General features: G+C 40.4%; 1 protein-coding gene across 4 annotated transcripts in view; it reads right to left on the reverse strand.

The window, feature by feature from the left end:
• Nucleotides 1–580: 580 nt before the first annotated feature.
• filip1b (filamin A interacting protein 1b) overlaps nucleotides 581–13,861 on the reverse strand; it is a 49,502-nt gene continuing 36,221 nt past the window's right edge. The window contains exons 5-8 of one of the 4 annotated variants that reach the window (XM_067573110.1): nucleotides 8,690–11,450; nucleotides 8,433–8,497; nucleotides 6,058–6,115; nucleotides 581–2,368 (exon numbers count right to left, since the gene is read on the reverse strand). In XM_067573110.1, the coding sequence (XP_067429211.1) occupies nucleotides 2,360–2,368; nucleotides 6,058–6,115; nucleotides 8,433–8,497; nucleotides 8,690–11,450 (2,893 nt within the window). In that variant the 3' untranslated portion in view covers nucleotides 581–2,359. Of the gene's footprint in view, nucleotides 2,369–5,488; nucleotides 6,116–8,432; nucleotides 8,498–8,689; nucleotides 11,451–13,690; nucleotides 13,789–13,861 lie in introns of those variants that run through there. The other 3 variants (XM_067573111.1, XM_067573112.1, XM_067573109.1) reach the window with 3 other exon arrangements.

A 13,861-nucleotide genomic window follows, 5' to 3' on the forward strand; every position in this document is an offset into this window, starting at 1 on the left:
TGACTTATATTTGTCACAACATGTAACCCAGTCCGTATATATGTTTTCGATCTGTTTTAAACTTTTGTTTTGTCTCTTTTCAGTTTTCCTTGGTCTGTTTGATTATTATTTCCAATTTGAATGCTTAGACTAATAACAAAATTAAGTATTTTACATGTTTATAATAACATTTGTATGCACATCGAATAACAATAATAATTCTACTCTTATTTTATTTTATCATACATCATGATATACTATGTATATAATCATTGCACAATGGATAATACCTTTTTTTTTTATCTAGTTCACTACTCTTATCATATACTACATATATAATTACAGCACAATGTATAATAACTTTTTACATTTTACTATTTAACTATATTATTTTATTCTATATTTGTGTGTGATGTGTGCTGTTGTGACATGTACATTTCCCTCTGGGTTAATAAAGTACTCTTTATTCTTATCATTCTTATGAGTTTGGATTTAAGAGTTTACATGAAACACTTGAAGGTGTCATACAGGCGTCATATAGGCTGTTGTACATCAGCTGGAATCAACAGAGAAAGTTGAAACAAAAATCACAGGAAACCGATTCTGAATCTGATATTTGTGTCTTTAATTCCAGTGTTAATAGTCTTATTTTAACTGGCTGTCAGACATCACATGAACCTAAAACAATGTGTATTTAAAGCCACAGTCATTCTCTGTCATGGGGGCTTTTCTGAAAGAAAAGAAAACAGAAAAACTTCAAATAACATGTTTATATTTAGGTACGTGTGTCTTAACAATTTGGATCATTGAATACATGTACTCTTATGTTTATTATACCATCAAAACATTTTAAACTGACACATCCCTCATTTACCATTCCTACTTTCAGTTCACTTATGTAATTCAGCAACTTTCAAAAACATTTTCTAAATTCAGCTTTAACTTTCTGTTCAAATTTAAACAAGCTCAAACGCAAATTTTAACACTTTCATGCCCCACAAATACATATATTAACGATCCTAAAAGAGAAGGAGAAGTGCTACAGACCTCATCCTCTGCCCTGAACCCCTCAGCTCAGCCTCCACTGTGAAGTTTTATCTTTGTCTTGCTTGTATCCAGTTTATATGACGATCCAGATGTGCTTGTTGGTTTAATTTACACATCTTAAAGCCCTCCTCCACTCAAAAAAAACATGTTTTTCTTCTTGTTCCTTCAGTTCTCTTCTCTGTGCTGAATGATGTATGTGCAGAGTTTGTTTCCACATTCATCTGCTGAAGGAGGAAAGTTTCTCACCTTAAATCCTGCGAGCGTGATTTGTGACATCACAGCTAGCTCGCATACTGGACCACGATTGGCCGTCGAGGTCCAGTACGTGACTTTTCAGTGATGTAGGAGACTGGGATTTTCAAGGGAGAAGGACTAGATGTTATTTTAACCCTTACATACAGTTAATATTCTGACTTTATGCCAAATTTCAGAACAACAAATCTGTTCAAATCAGTCATTAATAAATGGGTGATTAATCATTAATGAAGCTTTCAGAGAGCAGAGAGAGTTTGTTCTTCAGGATTTACAATATTTGTTTATGGAGAAAAAACATTGACAATCACACTATATTATGGCCTCATGTTACCTAAAACAGGAGAACATAACAGCCATAATTATGATTTCAATTAATTTTATTGAATGTGAATAATGCAACTTTTTTTGAATGGTGATGTTTTACTTTTTGAATAAATACGGGTCAAATTTAATTTGGAACACCTTCTATGTACAAAAATGTGTACCAGCTGCACAAAAATCAAGAAAAAATGTGAAATATTTCCATTTTTGTGTTTTTTGTATATATTTGGGTCACTTTAAGGAAAAGTCATAAAATTCCAGGCTAAAAAAAGGTGTTTAGGGTGTTTTTACTGCTCTCAACTGTAAAAATGGATCAAATTTAACTTCAACAGTATGTACGGGTTACAAATTTCTAATTAGATGCAATAATTGAACTTTTTTTGTGGAAAAACCACATCAGACGCAGTTTAAAAGCCTGTCTGGTGGGGATCTTTTAGTTTGTTCATACACATACTGTATGTGGGTTGTTTTGTTTCAGATAAGAATCAGATATGTCTCAAAATTTGAGAAACAATTTAGAACTGGACTTGAAGAGGGAGGCAGCGTACAGTAAATGTATCCTGACATGATTCTTTCACTTCACATTGAACTGTACTATTATTATCGCTGTGAGGCGGGCAGTGTGGTATCTCAGCATCCATGAGGTGCTTCGCTGTTCGTCCTGGAGCTTTAAGTCTCCCATCAGACACCTTCAGATTTCCTCTCGTGACATCAGAGATCTCAGCTCAGCGTCGGCTGTTTATTGAGATGATGTCCATCAGCAAACCTGTGGCAAAGAAAAAAAAGACAACAGAAGGATGTCCACATGATACCCCTCTTCTCATTCCTCAGTTTGTACATCCTCGATTCCTTTCCTCACCTCCTCTCCTCGCGTCTTAGTCCCTCCCACCTGAGTTGCGAGCGGAGGAGGCGAGGAAGAGACACGAGGAAAGAGGATTCAAGGCAACGGGCGTTTTATGATCTCTGTCAGATGAGCGTAACAGTGTTCATGACAACTATATTTACTTTTAATTCAAATCATAACGTGGCATAATGTGACAAGAATGTACGGATGTCATACATTGTCATATTTTATTTATGGTATTCCAGCTGTGTGTCACCTCTTTTATACGTCACAGCACGGGTGCCGCCGAAAAAACTTCCGCAAAGGATACACCTGTGCATCCTCGCTCATAGCTCCTCCGGCAAGCCTCCTCTCTCCTCGCTCCTCTCTCCTTCGAGATGCATTTTAGGAATTGAGACATCCTTAAACACGGCGCGCTGAGATCGATTTCTGGGTCACGAGCAGGAGGATGGAGGAGAGAGGAGACGAGAAGACGAGGAGGCACAAAAAAGAGAAATGAGAGGAGCCCATCGTCTCATCTGTTATCTGCACCTTTAAAGGACCAGTGTGTGGGACTTAGTGGCATCTAGTGGTGAGGCTGCAGATTGCAACCAATTAAATACACCTCACCTTCCACTTTTAGGCCTGTAGCAGAGCCTACGGTGGACGCAAGGATGGATGATGATGGTTTGTCCATTCTGGGCTACTGTAGAAACATGGTGGTGCAACATGGCAGCACACAACAATTCTTATTTTCAGGTGATTATACACTAATTAAAACATACTTATGAATATTATATTCCATTTCTGGCAAGTCTGTTCCACCAGATGCCACTAAATTCTACGAACTGCACCTTTAAAGGACACGAGGAGGTTCACAATTTTTCAAATTTGTCTTAAAACTTAGTCAGGAGCCCAAATGAACACTGAACATTTTCTTGCTTCATTCTTCCTGTTTATACTGTCCATTAGAAGATCCCTTCATAATGAACTTACAATGTAAGTGATGGGGGATAAAATCCACAGTCCTCCTTCTGTACAAAAATGTATTTAAAAGTTTATCTGAAGATAACAGCTTAAGCTTCATATTAGCTTAAAAAGATCCGTCTCAGGGGTGATTTTAATAATCCTGTTCAGGCTCTGATGTTGTTTCCAGGAACAGCTTTTGATCCACTTTAATCTGTGTGCAGCAGCCTCAGAACATGATGAACATGCTGCAGCTGAAACAAAGACACTGTTTTACACTCTCTTCATGTTTTCTAGATGCTTCGTCCAGACTTTGCTACTGCTGGTCTGCTCTCGTATCTCTGGTTTATTTACATCAGCAGTGTTTCCAACATTCTCATTGTCTTGGCTGTTTGGTTATTAGAAGCTCGTTAAGACAGCAGAGTTTATTTAGATCAGATCATTTGTTTTGGTCCCTGCTCTGCTTTTAAAAAAAACTTGATAGCTCCAGCAGATAACTGTGGTTTATTGATTTGTGTTTAATAACAGTCTGCGGTGAGTAAAACATTAAGACGCTGCTACTGTGGAAATATTTATTGATTAATGTGTGATGAGATGTGACATTTCTTGAGCCATTCTTGATGTTAATACTCGACAACAAGAATAATGCTCACTCTGTTTCCCACATCATCATTATAAATATTATTATTATTATTATTATTATTATTATCATTAGCATTAGCATTATTGTATTATATGCTACATGCCTTATTATTTGCTTTGATTGATGTACATCATAGTATTCTATTATTACAGTGTGTGTGTACATATACTACACATATATATAATATTATATACTTTATCATATTATTATTATTATTATTATGTATGTTGTATTTATTATTTATACATATACTAACTTATACTATATGTAGTTCACACAGCTGCCCGAGTTGCACTATTGGACTTTTTTTGCACAAATATTGGCATATATACACACACACACATATATATATATATATACCGTATTTAGCTATTTTAATGTCACCTCTCTAATTTCTTTAATTTTTTGCTTTATTTTTCATTTATTTTGCCCAAATTGTTATTTGTTTTCTTACCTTTCAGTCTGACTCTGTGCTGCTGTAACATGTGAATTTATTCTCCTCATTTCAAACCCTAAAACGGTTACAATACACAATTTGGCCAAATGTGGACACATATTTACTGTACTTCTGATCTGGGTCTGTTTTTTCTTATTTGGGCCCCATAATTACACTACAGACAGTAGTGTTACTCCAACAATTTGTGCACAAAGCAGCTTCATAAAGAAATGTTTTGCCAGTTTGATGTGGATGAACTTGACTGGCCTGCACAAAGTCCTGACCTTAACCCCATCCGACACCTTTGGGATGAACTGGATTGCAACCGGCTGCAGGCCGGACCTTGATGCTCTTTTGGCTGAATGTGAGCAAATCCCTACAGCTGAGTGCCAAAAAGTATTAGAAAGCCTTCCCAGGAGAGTGGAGGCTCTTATAAGAGCAAGTCAATGCCTGACCTCAAAAATTATACAGTATATTGTGAGTAATGTTGTGGTGTCCACATACTTTTGGCCATATAGTGCACACATGGAAATTTTGAGGGTTGTGCAACAATATCCAAGAAGTAAAAACAAAGCATATCTATGGGAATATTTTCTGGCAAAAGGGTTTATCTGCAGGACCTGAAGGCATTAAATAATATTTTCCGTTTAAATGATCCCATTCACATCAGTAAATTAAACTGTAATCATTCCCCAAAGTCTATTAAGTCAACAAGATTTATGAATTTTGGTGCAGCAACTCAATACTAAACACAAATACTGTCTGTTTGTTCGCTTTGTGACTTTCATCCACCTTGTTCTAACTGGAATGTGATACTGTTTTCACAATGTTTTCAAGGCCACCGAAACACCACATGAGACGTATGAACATCTTCACATTAAGTTTTCATAGCTGTTCAGTTGTCAGAAGCAGCATGGGTTAATATTATGGAGGTTTCCCAGTTGATACTCACCCGCTTTTTTTAAGCTCACACACAGACAAACACAAATGAAAATCTACAAAGCGATGCAATACTTGGTTCAGAGATAAATAGCTTTTATTTAGTCACAAATGATGACAATTTCATACTCCACAAACAATTCACAGTGACTGGAAACCTCCATAAGCAATGGTGAAATAAACACAAGCTATGAAAAAATGTGAAGGACGAGATTTAAAAAAAAAAAAAGTCTGGAGCAAATGATCACCTAGATGGAGTTAATCAAACACACTCAGAATAAGCAGTGCTGTCACATGCAAAGAGACGCTTCATGGAAAATGTAACAGCCTGGCCTTCAAATCACATAAAATATTTCCTGAAAGCATGTAAATTTGCAAACGGAAGGTCAGAATGAAATAAAGTATTGTCCCAGTTGTGTGTGTGCTCTGATGTGGTGGTGATTTAACTCATATTTGGCAGCGGAAACTCAATCGTGAGTCGTTGCCATGGCAGCTTGTTCAGCTCTCAGCTCTTGCCTCCCACCACAGAGGCGGAGGCGCACACCATCGACTTCCTCAGCTCGATTTTCATCGACTGGCCCTCGGCCCGCGAATCTAACCTCGTCACCGTGGAGACACCCAGAACCGCCTTGCTGCTCGGTTTCATACCTTTTGACACAGGGATCCGTGTGGCTGCACTCCGAGCTGACTGCACATCCGAACTGGGCTGGAAACAAAAACGACAAAACAGCATAGGGAAACAGGAGAGGATTTGGATTTGGTTTTTTTTGTGTAACCACGTAGACAATTTTCTATATTTTTCTTATTGTCAACAAATCTCATGTTTAGAGCCAAACCAACAATGAATTGATCTACTAACAAGTGTGTGTATCCAAAGCCTGATCTATCTTATTCCTCTGTGCCGTAGACCTCCGTTGTTGTCCAAAAACTATTAAAAACACATCAATGAGTCACATCGCTGCACTCTGTGACATGTTCCTTCATTATAAAAAGTTTGGTCACATTAGTTTGTTTAGAAATGGCTCCAAAGACTAATAACAGCGATCACGTTTTCAAAGATTAGATCTGTGTAAAAGCAGACGCCACTGAGCACGTGCAGGAAAGCAGTTCTGTTTCCAGCTTCACTGGCTTGTTGTGCTACATATCACAACCTCTTGACTTTGTACTGAAGTTCTTTGAGAAATTTCCAATGTACAATGTAGTACAAAGTTTCTAAACAACGTGACCAATCTCTTCATAATGAAGGAACATGTCACCCAGTGCAGCGACGTGACTCACTGATGTGTTTTTAATAGTTTATGCACAACAACGGAGGTCTACGGCACAGAGGAATAAGATATATCAGGCTTTGGATACACACACAATACCTGTTAGTGGATCAATTGATTGTACATTTGGCTCTGTACATGAGATTTGTTGACAATAAGAAATATATAGAAAATAGAAAGCTTTATCCTTATATATAATTAAAATAAAGGTGAAAACCCCTTTAACCATAGTTTTGGTGATTTGGAAGTCAAAGATTGTGTAGGTGTCAAGGTCACAATTAACCCTGATCATGGACAAAGAATGCTATCCCTTGTAACTCAGACATTTAAGTCAGAGTGGCTCGAGTGTTGAAAGTATGAGCACCAAAAATACGATGATAGGTAATCTTCTTGGAGAATTGCCAGGTAGGTGCAAAGTATAAAATGCTATGAGTTCATCAGAGGAATCAGATGCCATTCAGCTGGATGCCCTACCTTTAAACAAAGTGTGTGTGTGTCTATATTCTCCAGAACAAAGTCAGGAAAAAAGGCAGAACTCTATAGTTAAAAATCAGCAAAAACTGTCAACTTATGTATTGGTCTTTTAGACGAATTTACTCATAAAGAATAGGCTGACAAATCTGCTGACGCGTTTTGGCATAAAGTCTTCCTCAGCATATGATCACCAATCAACAGAAAATAGCTACACCTGTACACCTGAGAGGAGGTCTGCTACTTCCACCCAAGTAGCAGCGACCACATCTTCAGTCTGAAGTACCTTAAAGTGCCACTGATGGCCGCTAGATCCTCCAACTGACTCCCATTCAAAAAGCTTCAACTTCTCTCTAGAAATACTGAATCAGTCATTTTTTAAAGTCATTATGGTCTCAATCTCTAAATTCAGGCCCTCTAATAAGGCCCTCTATTGCTCCATTAATAAGATTTAAAGACTTATAGTAGTTTTAATGTCTGCTGTGTGGGTGCTGATTGACAGCTGTGATTCACAGTTTGAATATACAATAACAGTAAGACCTCATTAGGACAGTTTAGATAGTTTTGAAAAGCCAATTCAACAGTTTAGAGGACCTTTATTCTCAGGTGTAACTGTTTTCTGTTGATTGGTGATCACATGATGTGTCCTTCATAAAGAGAGAGCTCACTGCTGCCACACATGCTGAAGAAGTCTTTATGCTGAAACACATCACCAGATTTCCTCTAAAAAAGAGAATTTGTAATTAAAATGATCAATAACAGAGGTGCCTTTTTTCCTGAACATCTTTTGGATAATAAACACTTTTAAATGAATATATTTCAACTTGTATTTAGGACCCTAAAGTTTAGTCATTGAAATGACGTTGAAAAAACAGTTATATGTCCAAAAAAACTCATTTTCAACTAAATTTGCCCAGATTTAACCTTTGATCACCAAATCACCAAATCCATGCTTACTGGGGTCATTTACACCAGCCTGTTGGGGTTAACTTGGGTCGAGCCGCTTGCATATTAACTAACATCAGCTTTTGTCACATTAAGGGAGTTCGAAGGTTGTGTATCTGTAAACTTTAACGTGCTCAAAGTGAAAAATGTCAAACTTCTTGCCCGTTAAAATGAGTGAATTTGTCAGTACTGTTGTTAAATTTGTTGTTCGTGTATACACAACCCTTAGAACGTATTCTCTAGAGTGGAATCTGATGCATGTCAGATCATTCCAGTTTGTTAGTGTGGTTCATACTGTGAGATTTTATTGTTATATATTTATATTTACAGTTTTTATACCTGGAGAGAGTGCTATCTAGGGAGCACACACCACCTGATTTCATTTTGAAACAATTCAGAAGCAACTGCAACGTAAAACATGAGACATTGTTCAGATATTTTTGTTCGTAAATGAAGGAGAAAATATCTATAATGCTTCTTTGTTTTGTGGAGTCACAACTGAAAGGAATGAAGGAAGAAAGAGAGAAAGAAAGGAAGGAAGAAAGAAAGAAAGAAAGATGGAGGACATTAGGCGTAACAATCTCAAAAGCTCTCACCACAGACTGTGTTGGCCTGGAGGCTGCCGAGGTGATGGGTGTTATCGTTATGCTGCTTGTCATTTTGCTCGGAGTCGTCTTCCCCGACGAGGGTTGGCGTGGCGAGCGGAGTACTGTTCCCGTCGACATTTCTTTGCTTTCTGGGCTCAGACTGAGAGGCCTCAGCATCAACAAAGGACTACTGCATCCCTCAGAGGGCCGCTTAAACTGCGGACCCAGGTGGATGTGTATCTTGTTGTCTTCTGTCGTAATGATGTTGCTGTTGCCGTTGTATTTTCTGACAGTTGGGGACCCAAGTTGCTTCTCCGGGGTCATCTTGATCACTGTGCGACCTGTGGTAATTTCATGAGGCTCAGGTGAAGCACATGCTTCAGCCACAGGAGTGGTGCTGACTGTGATGATGGACACCGGCGACTGAGGACTGTCAGAGCCGCTGCTGTTAGTCTTCTCCGGACTCTTGGCTCTGGAGATGGTGGTTATCGTCACTGGAGATTTAGCTCGATCAAGACCTCCTGGCACATCGCAGGCTTTGGCTTTTGAAGTCACGGTTGTGGGCTTAGGGACGATTGTGATTCGAGGTTTCTGAAGGCCGAGAGTCGGGATGATGGTGGTGCTGGAGAAGAAATCCTCAGCTCGAGGGCTGGTGATCTCCAAAGTGGCGGTGCTGTTCTCGTGATCAGGCGTCACGCGGATGTGCAGCGGCTGACCTGGCTTTGGAGACATGGTCATCTCCGGTGGATGGAGCAATGTCTTCTCAGGAGGGATCTGAGTGAGTGTGATAGCATCTTTCTTTTTCATCCAGGGTATCCAGGATTTTCTCGCCCCGAGTTCTGCCGATGCCGGAGGGTATCGCTCCAGAACTGTCGGCTTTTTAAGACCTCGCTGTCTCAGATTGCTCATTAAGTGGTTCTCCTCGAGGACTGATTTTCGGATAAAGCCTGCTGCTGTGTCATCCTCAGCGGGCTCACTGGCAACAACATCTGTCTGTACTGCTGTGGAGGTAACAGGAACATCCATCATCCTTCTACCGTTCATACTCGGCCTCATGGCACGACTGTATCGCTTGGAGGCCTCCAGTTCCTTGGTAAGGCTGGCCACTTCTTGACTCATGCTCTTCTTCTTCTCCTCCTCCTCCATGAACCTCTTCTGGAGGACAGAGTAATCCACCTGCAGCTGGGAGAGCCGGTCCTCCTTGTTCATCAGCTCATGGATTTTCTCCTTCAGGGCCTGGACGTCCACCCGCAGCTCTCTGGTTTTGGCCTCCTCCATCTTGCAGCGAATTCTCAGCTCAGCCTCCGTACTCATGACTTCACCTTTTTCTATTGCTTTGTTCCTGGCAATCTGACTTTTCATTTCCTCCAATAGCTTAGAAAGGTTGTTTGCCTTGTCCTGCTCTGTCCTGAACTTCTTCTCCAGTAGATCATACTCGTCCTCCGTTTTCATTAAATCCCCTTCGACCACCTCGAGTTGTTTGAGCCTGCTCTTGAGTCTTTCGATTTCTAGCGAGAGTTCTTTTACTTTGTTGTCCTCATCTTGATTTCTGTTTTCGTCTTTATTAGCCCGCTTCTTTTCTGTCTCTTCTAGTCCGTCCACTCTTATTTTCATCCCACATAACTTCGTATTCAGCTCCCTACACTTTTCCTCCTCACTTGCAAGTTTAGTTTTCAACTCATCTTTCTCTTTAGTAAGAGTCGTCACTTTGACCTCCATCTCAGATTTGAATTTGAGAAGTTTTTTGCTCTCCTCTATCAGCTTCTCTGTGACCTCTGTGACTTTGCCTTGCTCTGCTTTGAACATCTTACTTAAATCATCACTTTTCTGTTCTTCCTGTTTAAGTCTCTCTGCCATGTTTTTTCTTTCGTCTACCAGTATAACTGTGAAGGACTTCAGCTTCATAAGATCATCTTTTAGGATCATCTCTGCCTTTTCAAACTTTGACTCTGAGGACTCTAGTTCTTTCAACCGAATTTTTACCATCTCGAGCTCGCTGGCCAGATCCTTCATAACACGTTTCTCCTTTTCCAGGTTAGTGTGAAGCTGAGAGCAATCCATTTTGCTCCTGTTGAAAGCCCCCTCCAGTTTTTCCAGTTCAGCCATTCTTTTCTGTAGTTTTTCCACCTCCAGCCTCAGCTCCTTACTATGGTTTTCCTCCTCCTGCAGCCTCTTCCTGAGCTCCCTGCATTGAGACTCTGTTTTGGTTATCTCCACATCTTTACCCTCCATCTCTAGCACTCTCTTCCTCAAATTCTCCAGCTCGGCCATGAGAGACGAGTTCCCGCACTCCCCTTTGCTGATCTTTTCCCGCAGCTCCTGCAGGTCCTCATCTGATTTCTGCAGCGCCTTGTTGCTTTCTTCCAGCTCTTCAATCTTGTGTGACAGTCCGGCCAGCTTCAGTCTGAGCTGGCGGCTTTGGGACTCTTGGTTGGTCAGTTTGGCGGTCATCTCTTCGTGCTCCTGCGTGAACTTGGCCGCTCTGTGCTCCAGCTCGGCCTCCAGCTTGAGGACCTTCTGGCTGTCCTCCTTTGCGGTGTCGGTGACCGCCACTAGGCGCTGCTCTTTCTCTTGCAGCTTCTGAGTGAGGTCCTGGATCTTCTGGCTCTGCTGGTCAATCTGCTCAATGTGCAGCTGCCGCTCATCCACCAACATCAGGGCAAAGGACTTGAGCTTCACCAACTCTGCTCTGACCTTCTCCAGCCGCTTGCTGTGGTCTTTGTCTTTACGAGCCTGGTAGGCCTTTTCCTGCTCCAGCAGTCTTTTGAGTCTAAGAAACAGATAGAGGCAGATACAAAAAGAGAAAGTTAATATCTAACACATTTGTTTCAATCCAGATGACACCAATCCTGAATCATTTCTGCACCAAATGTTGTGAAATATGCTAACAAACAAACAATGAATAATTGGATGCAGAACATGAATAGTTCTTAAATATTATCAAGCACTGGCACATCCTCATACAACAAAGTTTCTTCCATGACAGTTGATGACTAAATTGTGTTGCATCTCTCAGATCTCTCAGATCAGACCCCTGAAAATAAATGGCAGCAGCAGGATAAGTGAGGGAACAAAGGAAATAAAAAGAGAAGCAGATTTGGGTCTGAACACATGTGATTCCCTTTGATGAAGCTTACCCTGTCCTGTCCAGAGTGCAGTAGATGGAGGAATGGCAGCTGCAAGTTAGGAAATACATTAATACGCAAGTGTATTTAGTTAAAAGTTTTTGGGAATTAGTAATTTCTGCATTAATAACTGACACATCAAGAATAGTCAATGCCTTGAGAATCTGACAATACCCATAATAGAATTGCATTTATATGGATTTCAGTGGGTTCCATGATGGTCAGGGCGCTGCTTCAAAGACATTTCCAGGCTGTTAAAAATAAAATCCCATGGGAAACAGTAGTAGCTGTCATACGGAAGGAGTCACACCTCCCATACACAGCACATTTTCTTTAGCAAGAACTGTTGATTCGAGGGTTGTTAGTCAGTCTATCTTGAGTCTACTAAGAGCACTGATCACAGGTGCTAAATCTGTTTTGTTTTTTTGCAGACTTGAGTAAAAACTGGAATGGTTTTACATCTACAAGTACTAAAGCTGGGGTATGCTTGAAACAAAGCAGTTTGTACAAAGTGTTGTCCGACCACATCTTAAGGCAAAAGTGTTTATGCTTTGTCCAAACACATTTGAAAAGCCAGCCATCATAGGGCATTCGTGGTGTTGCTCTCAGTTGTTCACACGAGTAGTAGTTGTGTGAAGAATGCAAACAGAGCTTGCGAGAGAAGTTCAAATGCTGCCTACTTTCTCATCTCTGCACATCAGGCAATTACTCCGTGAAGTATGCATGCTTAAACTGTTGGTTTAATTCAATGTTGGAGTATTCGGTTGGTTGCAGTCTGCAGCCTCACCACTAGATGCCACTAAATCCTACACACTGCACCTTTAAGGCAACGTGGTTTATCATTTAATTTGTAAATTTGACACTTTCTAATCTGCAGGTGTGTTCAGACAGGAAACAAAGCTAATTTGCATTTGCATTTTTCACCCAAATTCACTGTCGTCTCTGTGTTTATTAACCTCACAAACAACCAGCTGTAAGCTAGAGAGAAAGTAAAGCACCAACCATGTGTGGAGTGTCGATTACAGTCAGTACAGTCAAATTTTATTCATATGGCCCAATGTCACAGATCACAAAATTGTCTCAAGGGGCCTTACAATCTGTATATTCCTTAGACCGAGATAAGGTCAGATAAGGAAAACTCCCAACTTTAATGGGGAAAAAATGGAAGAAACCTCAGGTTGGACAGATGGACAAATTGATAAGATATATGAGTGTGTTTGTGTGACACCTCAAACTCATTAAGAATTCCAGTTCTTTATGTTTTAGCCTCCCGTGTCTGTAAGTTTACAAGTAGTTTCATAAAGCACAAACTTTCTCAACACGTCTTCACCTCACCTCGCTGCACCTTGGCGAATTTGCATCTAATCACACCCACTCATGCCTTGACTTTGTATGCAATCACAATCGAATTTGAAACGTCTTGTATTCTGTCTAAACACGTCTTTAGAAGATAGATATGACGAAAACAGCACATCCAGTTACCTTGACATACTGTAGTACCTCTAGATGTCCTGGACGATTGAGAATCTTCACAGACATGTTGATAATGTATTTACACTGTCAATGATTTAAACTTCTGCATCAACACATCCAAAGCAACAACAAGAAGCACTGCCAACCAAGTTCTGAGAACTCAGCCTGTCTGAGTTAATGCTCCTGTTGGTAGATGTTTAACTAATCTCTGCGGGAGTCTGTGTCTGAGAGAAATCTGCAGCAGTTTCCCTTTAATATGTGGCAAGCACAGTCCCATCAGACTCCAAAATACACAACCAGCACTGCAACAAATGTTCTGTAAGTTTTAATCAAAACTCTACAGTGGTCAACCTTTACAGTCTGCTCCTCCTGTGTCCAAAAACTTCTCCCCTTGAAACTCTGCTCAACTTACCAACAAGTTGGGATGCCGGGCAGGTTGATCCATATCTGAGAGAGTTTTTTTTCGGCTGAGCAGGAGCCAAACTGCTGCTGCTGCTGCTGCTGAGACTCAAAGGGTCAGAAAGGGAAGGAAGGAGGGGCCCCGGCTCCGCGGGGAATTAGCCATCACATTCCAAACATGTCA

The sequence above is a fragment of the Thunnus thynnus genome, chromosome 18, assembly GCF_963924715.1.
Source record: "Thunnus thynnus chromosome 18, fThuThy2.1, whole genome shotgun sequence".
Classification (NCBI taxonomy): domain Eukaryota; kingdom Metazoa; phylum Chordata; class Actinopteri; order Scombriformes; family Scombridae; genus Thunnus; species Thunnus thynnus.